Below are 19,545 nucleotides of genomic sequence, written 5' to 3'. Positions count from 1 at the left end.
TATTTTCTCACATAATCCAACACTGTTGCCACCTCTCTCTCTCTCTCTCTCTCTCTCTCTCTCTCTCTCTCTCTCTCTCCCTCCCTCTCTCTCTCTCACTCCTGTGTTGCTAGAATTGGTGCAAGCAAGCCAGTTGCTCATGCCATTCTCTCAGTAGGGCTCGTGCTGTTGCCATGGAGCACTATAGACTGTGATTTTCTTTTTCTTGTGAAGGCCCAGGCAGTGGAAGAGAGACACTGACAGTATTTTTAAGTTGAAAGAGACATTTTCTTTTTCTTTTCTTTTTTTTTTTTTTCCAGTGACCATCCTCCCTGCTCTATTCCCACACTTGCATCTCTGGTTGTGTAGTCCTGCGAATTAATTCAATGGGGACCCAGCAAAAACATCTAACCAGGGACGGCGTGTAGATTCAAACAACGTGATCTATGTCTCTCCATTGGCACACTGAATCAGGAAGACTCAGCTGTTGGAACAGAGCCCTCCTGCAAAAATGGGCTGAAGACCCAGAATTTCTGCTGCTCTCAAACTAAATTAAATTTATTAGACACAAAGTCATTACTTCTGTCTTTTTTTTTTTTTTTTTCCTGAAATGCATACTAAATTTGTTCATTATTTTAACTCAAATATCAGATGTCGGCATGACACTACTATCTCATATTCAGAGATGGAATTATTCATCTACAGCAAATGATATTCAGAAAAGAATACAATACGATATTGTCATTGCGAGTCTACCCGAATGAGCCATTCAAAAAGAGCTTTTTATTAAAAAGCCTACCATCCAGGTCCAGAGTCTATATGGCTGACATTTTAAACCAACATAATTTTCTGTATTTGTCATTGATTTTAGATGTTAATGTTAATCTTGCTACACAAAGAGACATGCATTTACCTCACATTTTACATGTTAAAATACCCTCCAAACTTGGGGTTTAACTGGGTGTTTCAGAACATGGAGTTTCTTATCTCATTAAGCATTATTATATTGTTTGTCACCTCCAAGCACCTGCTGATGTATCAGACACTCATTAAAGAGCTCATCCATTGAGGTTTTCTTGAATATCACATTTCTTTAAACACAGTCTGCTCTCTCTGCGAAACAACAACACGTTTAACGAGCTGCTAGCTGGCCGAGGTCAGCAGGCGCATCGCACCCAACGCCGTCAGTGAAGTTAAGACAACAACCAGCTACAGCTACAGAACACAACAAACACGCGTCTCGATTTCAGCGAAGACCTGCGAGTTCGGCTTTTGACAACTGGCAACTTGCAGACCCAGGTCACGCGAAAAGTCATTTCCAGTCAAGGGAAAATGGAACATGATTATGCGATCTCAGATATCCAGTGCTCACACAGAGGCAAAGCAGGAGGAACACAGTGTGTGCCTTCGTCACAATTCTTTTTTTTTTTTTTTTTTTTAATTCTACAGAGGACGTCTTTGGTACTCAGATACTATACACCACTAGAGGGTGCTGTTTGAACAATATTTTATGCTGAGGAAGTGAGCCTCTGACACAGTATTCTGCAGTAATGATCTTTCATTTATGTGTTGCTTTTAACCATCATTAACCGGTTCTATCCTCTGAAACAACTGTCTAATCAGAATTGGGACTGTTTAGTCCTAGGTGTAATTCAAACTACAACATATGTTTGCACAGTTATCTCTACAAGCACATTCGTTCCTTTAGTAAAAAAAAAAAAAAGAAAGAAAGAAAGAAAGAAAGATAGAATCTGCATGTGAGATGAAAACATAGGATTGTATTGTTGTATTGTTTTGCTGTCTTCACACAAGCAGACTAACTAGAAATTTAATAAAACCACAGACTAATGAAAAAATATATTTGCTGATTTTTGTTATCATGTTTGCAAAACACGGAACAGCAACACATCACCACGGATATTGAAAAAAAAGAAAAGAAAAGTAAAGAAAAAGACTATGCGTGTGTTACTGATAGATAAGACTAAACACAGGTCAATAAGAAAACAGAGAGATAAGAGTGCTGGGAGACAGATGTAAATGTGGACAGGAAGAAAAAGAGGAAGAAACAGAGAGAGATTTTCAGACAGACAATGACAGTATGGTCTGGTTTAAGGTAAACACACGCAGTGGGTTGAGGAAGTTACAGGGCTTTGTGCGTCTTTGTCCTGCCCACTTCGGTTCAGTGCCTTCAACCATAGAAGACTGATGAGTAAGATCAGTAATGTTGTGTAAGCGTGTAACATCACTGATGTGTCACACAGTCTACACTGAGAAACGACATTTTCCTGATCTGAATGCCATTTACCTGATCTGAATGCCATTTCCCTTTGCAAACAGCGTTGAGTCGGCTGACTTTCTATTTTTGTGTGTCACCCAGCTCTATTTAGTCTCGATGGCTGCTCTACTAAATCTGACGCTTACCATGGCACGGCCTATGATACATAGTCTGCGGTAGTTAAAGGCACATGATGTTTGTTACCAGTAGACACGCTGTTTTTGAGTCCACATACGTTATCCACAGGCATGATGAACTGAGGATTTTGGAGCCTTTTCAAATCACTCATCCATTTTTCAATTTATTGGACCATGCCACCAACTCACATTCGCATTCACATTCATCTAACTGTTCTGATCTCTAGCCACAGGGCCAGGACTTTAATGAAGCTGGATCAGACTTTGATGCTCTCTCTCTCTCCCTCTCTCACTGTCTCTCTCTGGATCAGACGTCACCTGATCATTCTGCTCCGTGCCACTAAAGCTGGATCTTAAGGCCTTTTTCTTTTTGCTTTTTTTTTTCTGGGGGGGGGAGGGGGGGTGGCCTTTCTGAAACAGCATCTTCACCGAAGGCATGGCTTCTTTAATCCCTCCATCTCTCAGCCCTCTCACCTCTGAGAATGAGCCCCTCCTGCTCCCTCTTGATGTCGACGAGCTGAAGAGTTCCGTGCTCTGCCTGCTTGTCTGAAAAGCACTTGACAGGGTCAGGTGGTGGGCCACTGGGAATCCTCCTTCACCAGATTGACTGAAATAATTAAATGCTTCAGTAATCTCGTGCAGTATTTTAAAAGAGCGCAAACATTCCCATCTGCTCTCTAATCCTGTTTTATGTTTTATTTTCAGCCATACATCCTTTTATACACAGCTAATAACGCCTTGGCCATTAGAGTGTGACAAGAACCATTCTTTGGCGAATTCATGACTCATTTCACACGGTGATCCACGACTGTGCAATAAACCGGTTTGTTTGATTTATTTGAAACACGGGGTGTTTCTGCTTTTCCGGTCTAACACAGACATGAGTCTCAGATCCTAACGCACATTTTGAACAAATTCATCTGGTGTGGAAAGATGTTTGTTTTTTTTGTTTTTTTTTTTACCATCAAATGCAGTTGTTGAAAAAAAAATTGAGGTCAATTAACAATGAGGAATCTAAAAAAAAAAAGAGCGAATATGTATTATTCAGATTTGATTGAATGCGAAAACTCCTTTCCGGGATGAGGAATGGACAGATGACCAAACAAAATCTGCTTCATTGGATAAGAAACTTGTGCTAATTTGTGCTTTCTGCTTGTGCTTTCTAACTCTTTCCCACTTAAAATGCCAATGACTACAATTTTTCCATTCAAAACCCCCAGGGAGCCTTTAGTATCTTGGTAGAAAGTGAAACACTATACTCTTTGTCACAACAACATTATGACATTGAACGCAGCTCTGACTAGACAACCGTTTCACAGGCCTGTCAAAAATATTGTTTAGAATTACTACTTTTTGCTTCCCGAAAAGCATGGTTGATGTAATCATGCAATGATGTAAACTGCACAGTCTAGTTCTGAAACGTGATCGGCCGGTGACACGTACAGTTCAAAATTCTCTCGAAATGTCCATGACCTACTTAAGATCACACTTATACCACAAACTTTGAGAGGCACGGGTTTCTTTGCAGTGCAAAACACCAAAGTCTTCCTGAGTTCTAGTTTGTTGAGTAGAACAAATGCTCTCCTCAGTCAAAGAAATGTTTCAGTAAAGTAAATGGTGGCTAAGTTTAGAACATAAAACCATTTAATTTTGGGAAGAAGCTGTAAACGATCCTTACAAGTAATGATAAAAAAAAATGTAATGAATTATACATTTTAAAAAAATATAAACTTGAAATGGAGAATGTTATCATAACATAAACTGTAGGCTTACTGCTTAAGAACATGAATTCATGGAAAAACTTTTTTAATGTCATGGTTCAATGTCTTTCAAGTTAATTCAATGCATTTCCCAAGATAGAGTAAAATAGGAAAAATCCTTCAACAACTTGGCAATAGTGGCGTTGCATTACAGTCTGGAGATTGTGGTGAGATTGCAATTCACAACGTAGACCATATGAGATGTTAACTAATTACCTCACTGTTACCAGCTACTGGGGCTGTGCAGATCTCTGCTCAAGTCTACAAATGCCTTGACGTGTAAGAATAAGTGGCAATTAAAAAACTAGAATTTATATTCTTGTAATGAATGTATTTATGAAATATCAGTGAAGCTAAAATGCATAACGATGATCTCAGCAAACAGTTTCCACATCCAGGAAAGCATTAAAGAAGCACACTGGTATTACGAAAATGAGACGAGTCATCTCATTTGAACGGGGCAGAACAGTGTGCCCTTTCAGACTTCCTCTCTTCTTCGCTCAAACTTCTCCACGTTTACTGTCCACAAGCTGACGGCTGCTTTGACGCAGCAGTTATGAACTTTCACATCCTGCAGTCAAAGCCTCAGTCGTGAGCTCCAGCGGGCTTTTGTTAACCCAGAGAGAATCTGTCTGTTTTTTTGCTCCAGATTTACTTTTGAAAGATCGAAACAGCAGTACAACGATAACCACAACCAGGAAACAAATCAGAGGAATGGCTATGCCCAGAATCGTTCCAGCTGGGCAGGTTTCTTCAGCATTCCTGTCCGTAGTACCTAAGAAAACAAAACAAAGAGTAGGAATAGTTGTGTGAGAGTGAGTGTACATGCAGAGGAGAAGGTTGATGGGTACACTGATTTTAAATGCATACTTTTGTATTCTAATTGTTTTTATGGATTTTTCTTAGGTACTCATCTAAGTAAGGACAACACCAAAAGACATGAGTCGTGCTTGAAGTAGGCATTAATGGTATTGTTACTTCTGAAAAATAAGCATAGTAAAATCAGTAGATGTTGCCTACTGATTGATGATGCCACACTGAGGTTTATAGTGTCCCATGACTTCTTTCATTCCACTTAAAGCTCAAGCACCGTACACATTACATAATATTTGAGTGTGGCCGTGTTTGACCACCTTCAGTATGACTGAATCTTATAATGTTACTACCTTCTGTTTCTATCCTGTTCCTATTTTCACAAACCTCAAAGTTAGGGTTAGAGAAAAATGAATGTGTGGTCAGTAAAAATGTTGAAGTGTGATCGGATATTTTGGTGAAGTTAGACATAAGACATTGTTGTCATCACATGTTGATGTGTAAGTTGTCTGAACAAATTCGATAATGTTGCTACCTTCTGTGTGTATGTTGACTGACAGCACTCCAGATTTGTCCTCAGCCAATTTCCTCCATGTGTTTGCAGGTGTGAGTAGCCACTCCTCTACTTGACAGTAGTACTCTCCGTTGTCAGACATGTCAACATTGGGCACAGAGAGGGTATACTGGGTGGGACTTGGTCGACTATACACCATATCACGGGTTCTATTCTCACTGTACACGGTGCCATCCAATTTGGCATGAAAGATAGTTTTGGATGTTTGAGCTCCGCCCATTCCCTCAGTCTTCAGCCATGCGACGTCAAACACAGATTTAACACTGGACCGTGAGACGATATTACAATCAACTGTAAAACCAGTCTTGCAATCTGTTATATTGTGGCTGGAGTTCTTTTTCTGTAGGTGCAGTTTGCTTCCTGTTTAAATTGAAGACACCAGTTTGTGATAGGTTAGATTACGGACTAAACATTTGTATAGATACTTTATTGGTTGATGGTCTACTGAGAATGTAAACTGTGCCTGTGGTCTGGCAGCTGCCATGTTTGGAGATACAATGGAAACCCTATGTTCTATGTTCCTGTTTCTGACTGCTTCAACTCTGAATTACGACTAGAAGCATTTATCGTGACATTGATGAGTCAGACATGAATATTGCTGATCTCAAGGCCCATTTCTTGCACATTAAATTCTTGTCATCCCATCTCAATTTTTTGTTTGTTTGTTTGTTTCTGTTTTTTTAACAATAACTACAGTGCTTTCACGATCTAAACTTCCTGCTGCATCCAAACATTGAATGAGAAAATATGCCTTTTTGGAAAGGATAAATATTTTAGCTTAGGATGAATTTCAAGATTAAAACCGTGAAGAACATACCTAAGAGCTGGACTGTAACGTATGTGTAGCCAGATTGGTCGCTTGCCTTCAGTTCCCACTTGTCCTTGCAGTCAAACAGGTATTGCTCAGCCTTGCAGTAGTAACGACCGCTGTCGGACTGCATAGCATTCATGATGAACAGTTCGAAGGAACTGGGACTAGGTCTGGAGAAGCGGAGTCTGTCCCGACGATCCTGGTTTTCCTTGCTGTACTCCAGAGTACCATCATGACTGTACCTCAGGAGTGGTGTATCTTCAAAATACCAAGTAAGACTGTACCTCCGAGTGTTGTCATCTCCACCAGAACTGAGAGAGCAAAGCAAATCCACACGCTCTCCCTCCACAATGCTACGCTGCATGCCAGTTTTGTTCATTGTGAAGTCACTCGCTGGAAGACAAAATAGAGCGAGCATGTTAAGATCCAAGGATTAATTTGAATGGGTTTATATATACAGTATGTATTTGTAAAACAGTTTCTGTGATGGTCATAAGGTCCTGTAATCTTTGAGAAAAAAAAAATTGTATATTACTGAAGTGACTGTGCGGCATCTAAAGTGACTTGTGAACGTATTGTCATGCTAGGTCTTGATAACTTAACAGAATGGATCAAATAATTGGCCCCAGCCATTATAAATTAAGTATGGTATGGATTTCCACATTGTGAATGATCTTGTGAGTAAAACAATGATATATCTATGCAAAAATACAAGAGGTGTATTGCTATTGGAAACACACCTTCTTCGCTGACAGTGAGTGTCACCGTCGTGGACTTTTCTGGAAGTGAAAACCAGTCGCCATGTGTATCCTGTAGCCATTCTTCAGCCACACACTGGTACTGCCCATTGTCTCCACTACTGGTCTGCTGAATGGTCAGTTCAAAAGTCTGTCTATTTAGCATTTTCATAAATATCCTCTGCTTTTGCCCCAGATTAGCCACTGGGCCAAGCTTGATCACGCCATCACGATCCATGCCTATCACCATTTGGTCACCCTTCTGCCATGTCACGGCAAAGCGGGAGGTATTGCTGATCATCTCACTAATTAAACATTCAATCCTCACTTCAGTGTTAACGCTGACCTGGACCTGAGACTGGGGCTGGATAGAGAGAGACAGTGTGCTTTCTGACCGACAGACAGACAGAGAGAGGGAGACAGAGAGAGAGAGAGACAGAGAGAAAGAGAGAGAGAGAGAATGAGAATCGCTTTAACAGGGCTGCAGTCAATGGACATACAAATTGGGGATATGAGTGTGAAAAACAGAAACATGCATGTCATATATCTACATGTAAAATTCATTCATCTATTTATTGCTATTCAGTGTACTCATTTTTATCTGTTAATATCTCAGTATACTTTAAATTGATTTGTACCTGGCTTTTTAACAGTCACTCCCAATGGGTAAGAGCTTTTACTTGATTTCTGAATTTGCCTCAGAAATGCCTCAACTTCACACTGGTAAAGTCCACCGTCCTGGAGACTGGCACTAATCACCTTGAGAATGAAATTGGTCTCAGTTGGATTTACTATAGTCTTGAGCTGATAGTTGTTCTGGTCTTCTGTCCAGAAAATGTCTCCAGTGTGAAGCAAAGACATAACATCTCTTTGAACAGCTGAGCTGTTTGTCTTAAACTTCCACCTTACGGTCAGGGGAACTTTTGGTCCCCTCACTCTGCAGATCAACTCAATACCATTACCTATTGTCACCCTCATATCACGACTCTTCAAGTCTACTTTCAGAAGAGAATCTGAAACACAGCAGAAAGTGGAGAACATTGATTTTCAATAATCGAAGATATCAATTAAGATGTGAATATATTTTCACAATGATCAGCCTCAACTTAGTCTAGATGATGCTGATCAAAGAAGGTCATCACCGCTATTACATATCTGTACCAGAATGATTTTAGGGCAAAAAGTGGTTTGTAAGGTTTTTTTTTATGGTTTCTAAATTTCCAAGATAAGGTTCTTCCTCGCTCTCCTCTGCACCTCCGTCAGTTCTACGACCAGTTCAAAAGTGAATAGTTCAGTGAACTTACCCACAGAATTAACAGTGACAGCTGCACTCTTTGAATTGCTTCCAGCTTTTTTCATGTTTCCACTGCTCTCCATAGTCCATTCAGACACAGTGCATGTATATTCACCGCTGTCTACCAAAGCAGCTTCGCTGATCTCTAGGGCGAAGTTTTCTGGTGTGGACCTGAAAGTCCGAACACCCCTCTGCTCATACTGAGTTCCAAGGTCTGTCATCACTCCCTCTCTGCTCAGGCTAATGACACTGCTGCTACTCCCTGAGGTTGTTTTATGGTGCCATTCCACGGATAACTGTTGACTGGATCCAGACGCTGTGCAGATGATCTTCAGCGCATCTCCCTCTGTCACGATAATATTTTCCATTGCCATGACAACAGCCAGACCACTCCCTTAAGACATGAGATAAAGAATGGATAGGATGTCATTGTCATTGGTGGGTAAAAGTCAGTAGTCAGTGAACAGTCTTTTTTTTGGGGGGTGGGGGGGGGGGGGGGGGTGAGTCGAGCAAATTTAGTGGATTGAATGTCCCAACAGTGCAAAATGTTATTATTCAGTTCAGCCAATGTTGAGTGGATTGTGTATCTAATGAATTGCTAATCTTATGAATGCAAATATGTGTGATGACGATTTGAGCATGGCATAGCCTCATTGAAAAAATGTCAATAAAACATGCAAAACTGGAATCCATGGGAGTAACGCTGAGAAAATGGGCATCATGCAGTGTATTTGCTTTGCAATATTTTTAATATTTGCACACATTCTTTCAGCCACAAAAAGATAATGTGCATAAATAAATACCGCTCTTCCAACTCAAACAACACGCACGCCTGGTAAATTGAACTGCTAGCTGAACATCATTAAATAAGCACTTGTCCCTATTTTGGTCTCACCTTTTGTCGTGATTGTCAGAGTCTTTTCACTGGACTGTTGGCTCTGTTGTCTTGTGAAAGTTCCAGTGTCACTTCTGTCCTCCTGCCAAGCTTTGCAGCGATACTGACCCTGGTCTTCAGCTCTAACTTGCCGGATGGTTAGAACATAGTCCTTATCACTGGATTTCACCACCCTCAGCTCACCATCATTCTCTCTTTCTTTGTAGTCTGGAGCCACGGTCAAAACACCCAGTGGACCTATCTGAGCAACCTCCTTGTTGTTCTTTAGCCAGGCCATGGAAAAATAACGGCTTTCAATATTCTGTGCCTCCACACTACAGCGGATCTCAACAGTCTTTCCCTCTTCTACGTCTCCTGAAAGAGTGTCTACACTCACAATAAAGGCATCCTGATCTGGAGCCACTTCTGAAAAAGGGAACAAGGAATCACATCACTGTACAAAATATGGGATCTATGACTTAGTACCTCTGACTCAATGATACTATTAGACAACATCACCATGATGCCACAGTGACAAAAGGAAGGCCTTAATGTTCATTCTTCAGAGTAAATAACTGCATTTGATCATCAGCCTGTGGGCATTCATTACGTTTGTTCAGAGTTCAGTTTGTTGTATCATTCATAGTAGCCACAAATTCCAACACTCCTTAAAAAAATACAGTATGACCTCACCTATAGCTTTGATCGCCACACTGCAGGCTTTGGTATCTTTGTAGGCAATCTTCACCCAAGAGCGATCAGGGTCCTGGATCCACTCAGTGGCGTGGCAGTAGATCTTTCCCCTGTCTGATTGCTGTACCTGGATCATCTGGAGCCTGTAGGTGGTGTCCCCCACCTTCTCCATGCTAATTTGTCCAGACCGGTAACGATCTTCGAACCCAACACCAGGCTTCACAGTCAGGTCCCGATCCAGAGCTATGATTGGCCGGGGCTCGGCGTCACTGTCGCCATGGACAAGCCAGGTAACAGACAGATGGGTGTGCTGGAAGGTCTCACTGGACACTTGGCACTCCAGGTGGAGATCATCACCCTCAGTTAAGCTCTGAGTTTGGGGCCCAGAATAGGAGACCTTCAGGGTGTCCTCAATTACTACAGGAGACCAAGCATTGTTATAACTTTAAAATGTTTCCCACATCCTCTACAATGATCTATGTCTTAAAGAATATAATATTTTAAAAAATCTAAACAATTTAATTTTTAACATGTAAAGTATTGGTAGGCAAGGCAAATTAGTTATCATTATCAGTACCCCATTTAGTCTCATAGATTAAAATGGTGCACTTGAGGGAAAAGAATATTACCATTCAGCTTTGTTTTGGCAGAGTATGCTCCAAAATAATTTCCATCAGTGTTTGGGGTAGCACATTCGATCTCTGCAGTATCACTTGACCGAAGATCTTTGATATGTAGGAGAACAGAGTGTCCTGTCAGCCGTTTAATCTCGATGTCTCCGTCTCTCACTCTCTTGAGGAACACTGCATAGGCATATTGATTGTCAGCAGTGCTGATCATTTTGAGTTCCATCTGAGGACGATCGGGTTTATAGGCAATAAACTCAAAGTTTTGCTCTGCCGGCCCTTTAAAGCCACTGACGTTACAGGAGATGGTGATGGGATAACCCTTAACCCGGTATAGTGGCCCTTCCTGTATCTGGACCAAACGCTGACCACTGCACACATCTGGAACAAAGGACGAAAGGTGATGCGTGTGCATGTATTCCATTTACCCTAATGAAAACATCACTGATACACAAATGTATAGACCTGAGATTTAACTCTTCAAGAAAAAGACAGAAACACTCCATTTACACAGAATCCAATGTATCATTATGTCTTGTTCACTTTTTCATACTTCTGTGTGGATGCAGGAAAACAGGAAAAGTGATGTTAGTTGTGATTGTATTCATATAGAGAATAAAGAGCGTATTGGGACTCACCTGTATGTAAAAGTATCCCGAAAAACATCAGCAAAGGGACCTGCCAAAAGCAGGGCTGAAAAGAAACCATCCTCAGCCCAGTTGACCCAACCCCCCTTTCAGTTTCTGTCCCTCTCCCGTGAGAATTCACCACACCCAACTCCACACGGCAGCTTCACCTGAGTTTGTCTTTATCCTGCGCTGAAGTTCACTGAACTGGCTGATACTAATTCTACTGATTCAGGCTAAACGTACTTCCTATTGATAAAGAGGAAATGGCAGACGTTACTTCACATGACTTGTTACGTTTATATATATATATATGTTTTGTTTTTTTTACATACACAGATGATGTGCATAGTTTACAGTCATCAGTTGTACAGCTATTTCACTGTATCCACTGTACTTCACCATTTAAATGAAAAGGATTTTGCTCGGTATATATATATATATATATATATATATATATATATATATATATATATATATATATATTAGGTTTGAGGTAATACAGCTCAGCCTCATTTGATACGTGGGCTCCTTTAAAACTTGAACCACAAACCTTCTGTCTTTTTTTTTTTTTTTTCTTGAAACACAGAGCCACATCCGCTGAGAGGGGAAAAAAAAAAAAAACAGAGCAGAGACATCAGTTATATGTCATAGGCCTTACACTGTCGGTTTGTGGTCAGACTAAAGTGCTAGACTATCAGTCACTGACTGAGAAACAGGTGCATTTAAATGAGACGAGAACTATACTGCCTTGCAATTGTGATGGCATGAATGAATTGAAAACGCCACTTGCACATGAGATGTCAGAGCTTTCCCATTATGCAACCCAACCAGTTGTTCCAGTTCCACAAGCTTCCATGTTTCTATGCCAACAGATCAAACTTGTGGGGAAATGTTGTGAGAGTTTCAGTTTAACAATAATGGCCAACAGTGCCACCTGGTGGAGTCTATTTCCCCTATCACGTCTCAGTATCTACCTATTCTGCAGTCACCAAAAACAAAAAACAAAAACAACCATGAGCAGAACAAGCAAAGCCAAACCCATCAGGACAAGAACAAGAAGTGGTATTAAAAAACAAAAAATAACTAATGAACCTCTGTATGCATATTTTAATATAATTTAATTATCGACTGCAGTCAGTGGCAGCAGCTGCTCACTGCTCTTAGGTCATGGTGTGTCTCACTGCTCTAGCGTGTGAGCTCACTGGTGTTAGGATGGGTTAAATGCAGAGTCTGCATTTCACTGCTCCGTGGTCAATGTTTGTGTGTGACCAATAAAGTTCCTCTATTTCTCTTCTCTTTCTCTTCTCATCAGGGAGTTCTTATAAATACCCTTCAAAATGTCTGACTGTGCTGGAAATATCTAACAAGCAAATAACTAAACGCTTACAAGAGACTCACAAACACCTGGGAGTGCACCTCAACAAAAGACTGAAATGGAAGGTTGGCCCTGTCCTTGGAACAAATCTGTTCTCTGTGAGTTGGCAGAGGAGAGGAGAATGTTGAACTATTGGCCATCATAAATACAGTATTGTATTAAGTACCCAATAGCCATACTTGAAAAGTAAAGACATTGCTCTGGGAAATGGCTCAAGTAAAAGTTCCAGCAACCCATGAGAACACTACTCAGATAAAAGTCTTAAAGTATCTAATGTCAGAAGTATTTTTGTATCAAAAGTTGATGTGAGTGACACAAGCACGATAAAGCAAGAGGAACTTTCCTGTGGTTTTTCATAATTTCACATGTGGTCAGAAAAAAAGAGTCTCTCCTTTAATCTTAACAAAACAAAACACAGTCTTCGTGTTTGTACAGTACATGACTGTCGATACATTTAATACCTCTATTTAATATAGCATTGTACATTTTTTTGTATAGTATATTCAGAGCTCCTGTTAGAGTAAATCTGTAATTTCCACTTTGCAGTACATCATTGCAGTATATTGTCACCTGTCACTTATTATTCCTGTAGGCTGCTGTGAAACAGTTTCCCTCTACAATCAACAAAGTACTCATCTGTCTGTCTATCTATCTATCTGCCTATCTATCTATCTATCTATCTATCTATCTATCTATCTATCTATCTATCTATCTATCTATCTATCTATCTGCCTATCTATCTATCTGCCTATCTATCTATCTGCCTATCTATCTATCTGCCTATCTATCTATCTGCCTATCTGCCTATCTATCTGCCTATCTATCTGCCTATCTGCCTATCTATCTGCCTATCTATCTGCCTATCTATCTATCTGCCTATCTATCTGCCTATCTATCTATCTATCTATCTATCTATCTATCTATCTATCTATCTATCTATCTATCTATCTATCTATCTATCTATCTGCCTATCTATCTGCCTATCTATCTATCTGCCTATCTATCTATCTGCCTATCTATCTATTGTCTTTGTGAAAGTTATCTTGTTGAAGCTGGAGGTGTGGTGTGCCCTCAGACCCAAAGCCTTAAGGTAATGGCTCCAGAAGACAAGCAAACTAACTCACTCAGGACTAGTATTTTAACACTTTTATTGTACTTAAAGTCATAACAATTATGCATGAGACAGTGGAAGATGATGTATAATTATTTATGCCCAATCCAGAGTTGAGAGAGATGTTTAGGTTTAAATCAGGTCATACGAGAACACACAAGCAATCCGTGATTATGAAAAGTAATTACCACATGACTGTAAGACTATATGCTGTGAAAATCATGACTCCACTGTCACATGACAGCATGTATTTTGATTACGTTGGTATGAAATGTGTATTTTGAAACTCAAATTCAATATTTAATTGATAGAAATATTTCAGCATGTTTTATTGATGATCGGGTTTTATGAAACAACTGACTGCGTAGTTCAACAAACAAACAACATCCCATATGCGGCAAGAAGTATTCATAACATGTCAGCATAGAGCACAAACATTCAAATAATTAATAAACTTAGTGTCAAAACACCCCACTCACCATGGTTTTTCCACCTTCTTTTGTAAATGGAAAGGAAAGACTGGAACAATCATGAAATAGAATAAAAGATGGTTTATTGAATAGACAACTCAAATACATGATTTATGAATTAATGTTATTCCGTAAGCGTGGTTCTGGAAAATAAAGGAATATCAGCACTTTAAGAAGCTCAACAAGAAGGGGGGGAAAAACACATTATCCCACTTAAAATATGTAAAATAACTGACCAGCAACATAAATCGGAACTTAACTGAAATACTGACAGATCCTGTGAAACCAACAATAGCTGTGCAATGCAACATGTGACACATTACATGACCCATGGTACCGGACTGAGAATGTTTTTTGGCGAAAAGGAAGTGATTATCATCCATTAACAGGTATGGATGGATAAACAAACAAACAAAAAACTGTTGTAATGAACGAGGGTTTTGCTTTCCTCCAGCCCAAGTCGAACAGTGGGAAAATACAAGATAAGGGAAAGAAAACATTAAGGTGCGATTATGTGGAGTCATGGAACGGTTGTGGTAAAAAAGGTAAACAGGACCAAAACTAAAAATGGAAGGCAAAAACAAAAACGGAAGATTAAAAAGGAACAGTGAATGACAAGATAGAAGCGCAGAAAAATTAGTACCTATGATTTATCACCAGCAAGTGAAAACCATGGTGTAATCCTGGTCTGTATCAGGTTTTTCAATGTGACATAGAAGTGAAATCTAGTTAGACCAGGCTATTAAGAGATGTGTATTTCAGACTGATACAATTAAAACTGTCTGGTTTAGGTGTCCGACCTACAGCAAAAATGTTTGTGATTTAAATAACTGTATGCATAGACACCATGTTGGATTGGCCATGACAATGCTGAACACAGTGTATGTTGACCTTACAGTGAGAAAGGGCAAATATCCTAAAGTCAAAGCCATGTGCAAAAGTGTGACGCTGACAAGGTCTATCCAGAACAGAAATGTTATTCTAGTGAAAGTTATGGACCCAAAGTTAAGAATGCCTGGTATGTAGGAGGAAATATTATCATAGAATGATTTTAATTTAAATTAGTCACATTGATTAGGTCATTTATATTTATTATTGCAAATGCCCATGGGTAATTCAAGGTCATTAAACTACTGCAAATCAAGTTTCCTTGTTCAAATTTACCAGCAAAATGCTAAATTTTTCGAATTTCTGTCAAGTTACTTAAAAGCCAAAAAACACGGTAGTGTTGCAAAACTAAAAAAAAAAAGAAAAAGAAAAAAAATCTCATTCATTTCATTTGTGTAATGACGACTGAAGACAATTTCATATTTTCTAATTAAAAACAAATATTGGGCTTAAATCAGTGTCACTCATTTTACCTACTGACAATGGCTAACCAGTTAGCCAAATGTTTCAAGAAAAAAAAGCCACACAGGTGATGATGCACATTACAAAGTATGCAGTGTTCTCGTGTTTGGTCTCACCTTCTGATGTGATTGTCAGAGTCTTTTCACTGGACTGTTGGCTCTGTCGTCTTGTGAAAGTTCCAGTGTCGCTTCTGTCCTCCTGCCAAGCTTTGCAGCGATACTGTCCCTGGTCTTCCGCTCTAACTTGCCGGATGGTTAGAACATAGTCCTTATCACTGGACTTCACCGCCCTCAGCTCACCATCATTCTCTCTTTCTTTGTAGTCTGGAGCCACGGTCAAAACACCCAGTGGACCTACCTGAGCAACCTCCTTGTTGTTCTTTAGCCAGGCCATGGAAAAATAATGAAACTGTATGTTGTGTACCTTCACACTGCAGCGGATCTCTGCAGTCTCTCCCTCCTTTACGTCCACCTTCTGAGCTTCCACATCAACGATGAAGGAACTCGTGTCTGGGACAAGAAAAATCCCCCCCAAAAAAACAAGTCACTCCGTTAGGTCCAGATACACATTGTATGTTTAACATACTATATTAATAATCAGTGTTACTCTTTGGATAGAGACAGAATCATCTTACTTAATCCTTTGATCGCCACACTGCAGGCTGTGGTATCTTTGTAAGCAATCTTCACCCAAGAGCGATCAGGGTCCTGGATCCATTCAGTGGCGTGGCAGTAGATCTTTCCCCTGTCTGATTGCTGTACCTGGATCATCTGGAGCCTGTAGGTGGTGTCCCCCACCTTCTCCATGCTAATTTGTCCAGACCGGTAACGATCTTCGAACCCAACACCAGGCTTCACAGTCAGGTCCCGATCCAGAGCTATGATTGGCCGAGGCTCAGCGTCACTGTCGTCATGGACAAGCCAGGTAACAGACAGATGGGTGTGCTGGAAGGTCTCACTGGACACTTGGCACTCCAGGTGGAGATCATCACCCTCAGTTAAGCTCTGAGTTTGGGGCCCAGAATAGGAGACCTTCAGGGTGTCCTCAATTACTACAGGAGACCAAGCATTGCTATGACTTTAAAATGTTACCCACATCCTCTACAATGATCTATGTCTTAAAACAACTGACATTTTTTTTTAATTTTAACATGTAATGTTTTGTCATGCTTTGCATAATTTAAATACATTTTCATTTTGCATACAACATTGGGATGAGGTTTTTACTTTTAGAGACTTTAGAAATATGGAGGAATATGAACGGTAAGGTATGGTAAAATAATTCACTGATGAAAGAAAATGAAGAAGAAAAAGAGCAGGTTACCTACTGATGCAAAGTTAAAGTAAACACAAACGAAGAATATTACCATTCAGCTTTGTTTTGGCAGAGTATGCTCCAAAATAATTTCCATCAGTGTTTGGGGTAGCACATTCGATCTCTGCAGTATCACTTGACCGAAGATCTTTGATATGTAGGAGAACAGAGTGTCCTGTCAGCCGTTTAATCTCGATGTCTCCGTCTCTCACTCTCTTGAGGAACACTGCATAGGCATATTGATTGTCAGCAGTGCTGATCATTTTGAGTTCCATCTGAGGACGATCGGGTTTATAGGCAATAAACTCAAAGTTTTGCTCTGCCGGCCCTTTAAAGCCACTGACGTTACAGGAGATGGTGATGGGATAACCCTTAACCCGGTATAGTGGCCCTTCCTGTATCTGGACCAAACGCTGACCACTGCACACATCTGGAACGAAGGACAAAAGGTGGTCTGTGCACATATGTGTTGTGTTTGTGCTATCTAGAGCAATCCATTAATTACTTATTAATGTAGAGTTGAGCTTTTCAGTCATTAGAAACAAAAAGAAGATCTACCCTTTAAGTAGAATCTAGAGACTTGACATGACATGCTTTAGATATGGATTCAAATATCTCACTTCCACATAAATGCAAGAGATCCATCACTGTAATTGTGTTTGTACTGAGAATAGAGAGCAAACATCGGCTTACCTGTTTGTAAGAGTGTGTCTAGACACAGTATCAGAAGTGTCCGCCACAGAAGTGGCTGAAAACATCTCATTTTAAGCACAACTGATCCACACCCCTTTCACCTGTTTGTCTCTGTCCTTTCACCTGCTGTGTGAGAATGAAAAATAGTCAAGCGTGTACATGCCCTAGATCTTCTTTTGCACCATCTAAAAGAGGAAATGACATAGTGTGTGATCAATACCAAGAGACAAGAGTATGATTACGGTATGATTTCACTTAAACATAAATCTCACAAAAAAAAAAAAATCAGCTTTAGACTACTTCATTGAGTCAAGTGTCACTGTGATGAACTGGATCACACCAGTTTTTCTGATATAATGATTTTGGACATAATGAATTCATTGTGGGAGGAACAGCCATTTAGACACTTACCACAGTGTCGACATCCTGTTTGCATTACAGAAATGAAATACGCATACAGAACCAAGCGGTGAGAGATTGCCATCCGGAGTGTGGTATAGCTCTGTTCATTCGTCTGACAATGTGTGATAATTACTTTCCAACAGATTTGTGAAAACATGGCGAAAATCATCAATAAAATGTTTGATTAGTTCAGTTTCGATGTTTGTACATCTGTGACATGTTTTGCGTGTATGTGACAGGGAGAAAACAACCGTGAACTGGACAAATATGGAAGCAGAGGAACGGATGAATTTTAGGATGGTTTTGAACATGCTAAATTGAGAATGACATTTCTGATAATGGGGAAGTTGTTTTTTTAAACTTTATGCTGGGTTTCACAGGGTCTGATAAGGCCCTCTTTCTGTAAGTGCTGGATGGCTTTCTTTGTCTATGCGTAGACGCATTCCTTTTCTTTCTTTGGGCTTTCGCTCAGGCTCTGTCTTTTGTGTTGTCATAAGACAATTAACCAGTTTACTCGTTTTGCTATAACAAAGAGCCAGAAAGAGCTCTCCACCCACTTCAGTATCCTCCAGCATGTTCAGAAGTGTGACCGCGAAACAAACCGTAATAACATTTGTTTGTGCCATTCAAAGTAAAGTTTGAAAATCAGAAAGCGACCGCAACACTAAAAATCATACCCAGGACCACAAGTCCGTTAACCAGGCCCAGGAAGGAAGGCATGGATCAAAAGATCAAGGCCCTTTGAATGCATCACTTAGGATTTGCTGGGCTCTTGGATGAGAATTTTCTTCAGGAAAAGGCAGAATAAATCCACTCCAACAAGAAGGGTTTTTTTCCCCTTTTTTGTCATAAGAAATTATAGAATAAAAACCACCACATTTTCAGGGATGGAGGCACGAAGGCGTCTTGTCTGCAGTTTTCTGAACCAATGTCTGACCACCACATTACACGGAAACCCCAAAAGCACCATCAGCAATTTTAATTTGAAAAAACGAACCAAGTCACTCTTCCCTGAGTGGGGAACAACAACAACATATATATATATATATATATATATATATATATATATATATATATATATATATATATATGTATATATATATATATATATATGTATGAAAACTTAGAGAAAAATCACTTCCCAAAACAGTGTGTATAATACATTACTTTCAGCAAAAGAATAAGGTAGCCCACCCCCACCCCCCCCCCACCCCCCCACCTTTGTGGTTTGGTGCTATGTATATATACTACGTGGTACCATCTTCATGCAGAAACTGAAATAAATGGCATCTTCTGCTGGTGGCTGCCAATCACAAATTATGTATTTTGCTAGTGACTGCCAATCATTTTTGGAAAACATGAGCTAATGAACTGTTGCTCTGTGTGATACAATAAAACCACGTGTGAAAAATATTCCAAACCACTCAGCCTCCAGTGCAGCCATGTCTAACCAAACAAGCACAGACCATGACACCGGGGTGTTCACAGAAAACCAAAAAGAGGTCATTTAAGGTCAAAGGCCTTTAAAAACAAAGAGGACAGAGCTAATATTGCTCTGTTCAGTTTCAGTGACGCAGATGTAAGCGTGCGAAGCAGATCATAGCTTTGGAGGCTGTTGATTAGCAGAC

General features: G+C 40.0%; 1 protein-coding gene across 1 annotated transcript; it reads right to left on the bottom strand.

The window, feature by feature from the left end:
• Positions 1-4,705: 4,705 nt before the first annotated feature.
• Positions 4,706-18,637, bottom strand: LOC115823527 (immunoglobulin superfamily member 3-like). The gene is made up of 13 exons (XM_030787586.1): positions 18,595-18,637; positions 16,863-17,252; positions 16,115-16,559; positions 15,625-16,010; positions 10,577-10,954; positions 9,948-10,364; positions 9,276-9,680; positions 8,391-8,774; positions 7,725-8,099; positions 7,090-7,476; positions 6,356-6,742; positions 5,500-5,898; positions 4,706-4,926 (listed from the first exon to the last, which is right to left on the bottom strand). The coding sequence occupies exons 1-13, from the start codon at positions 18,635-18,637 to the stop codon at positions 4,706-4,708; spliced, it is 4,617 nt and encodes a 1,538-aa protein (XP_030643446.1).
• Between the last annotated feature and the right edge of the window lie 908 nt (positions 18,638-19,545).

Source organism: Chanos chanos, chromosome 10, assembly GCF_902362185.1.
Source record: "Chanos chanos chromosome 10, fChaCha1.1, whole genome shotgun sequence".
NCBI classification, from domain to species: Eukaryota; Metazoa; Chordata; class Actinopteri; order Gonorynchiformes; family Chanidae; genus Chanos; species Chanos chanos.
The sequence above is the reverse complement of the archived record's forward strand: the minus strand, read 5'-3'. Positions and strand labels throughout refer to the sequence as shown.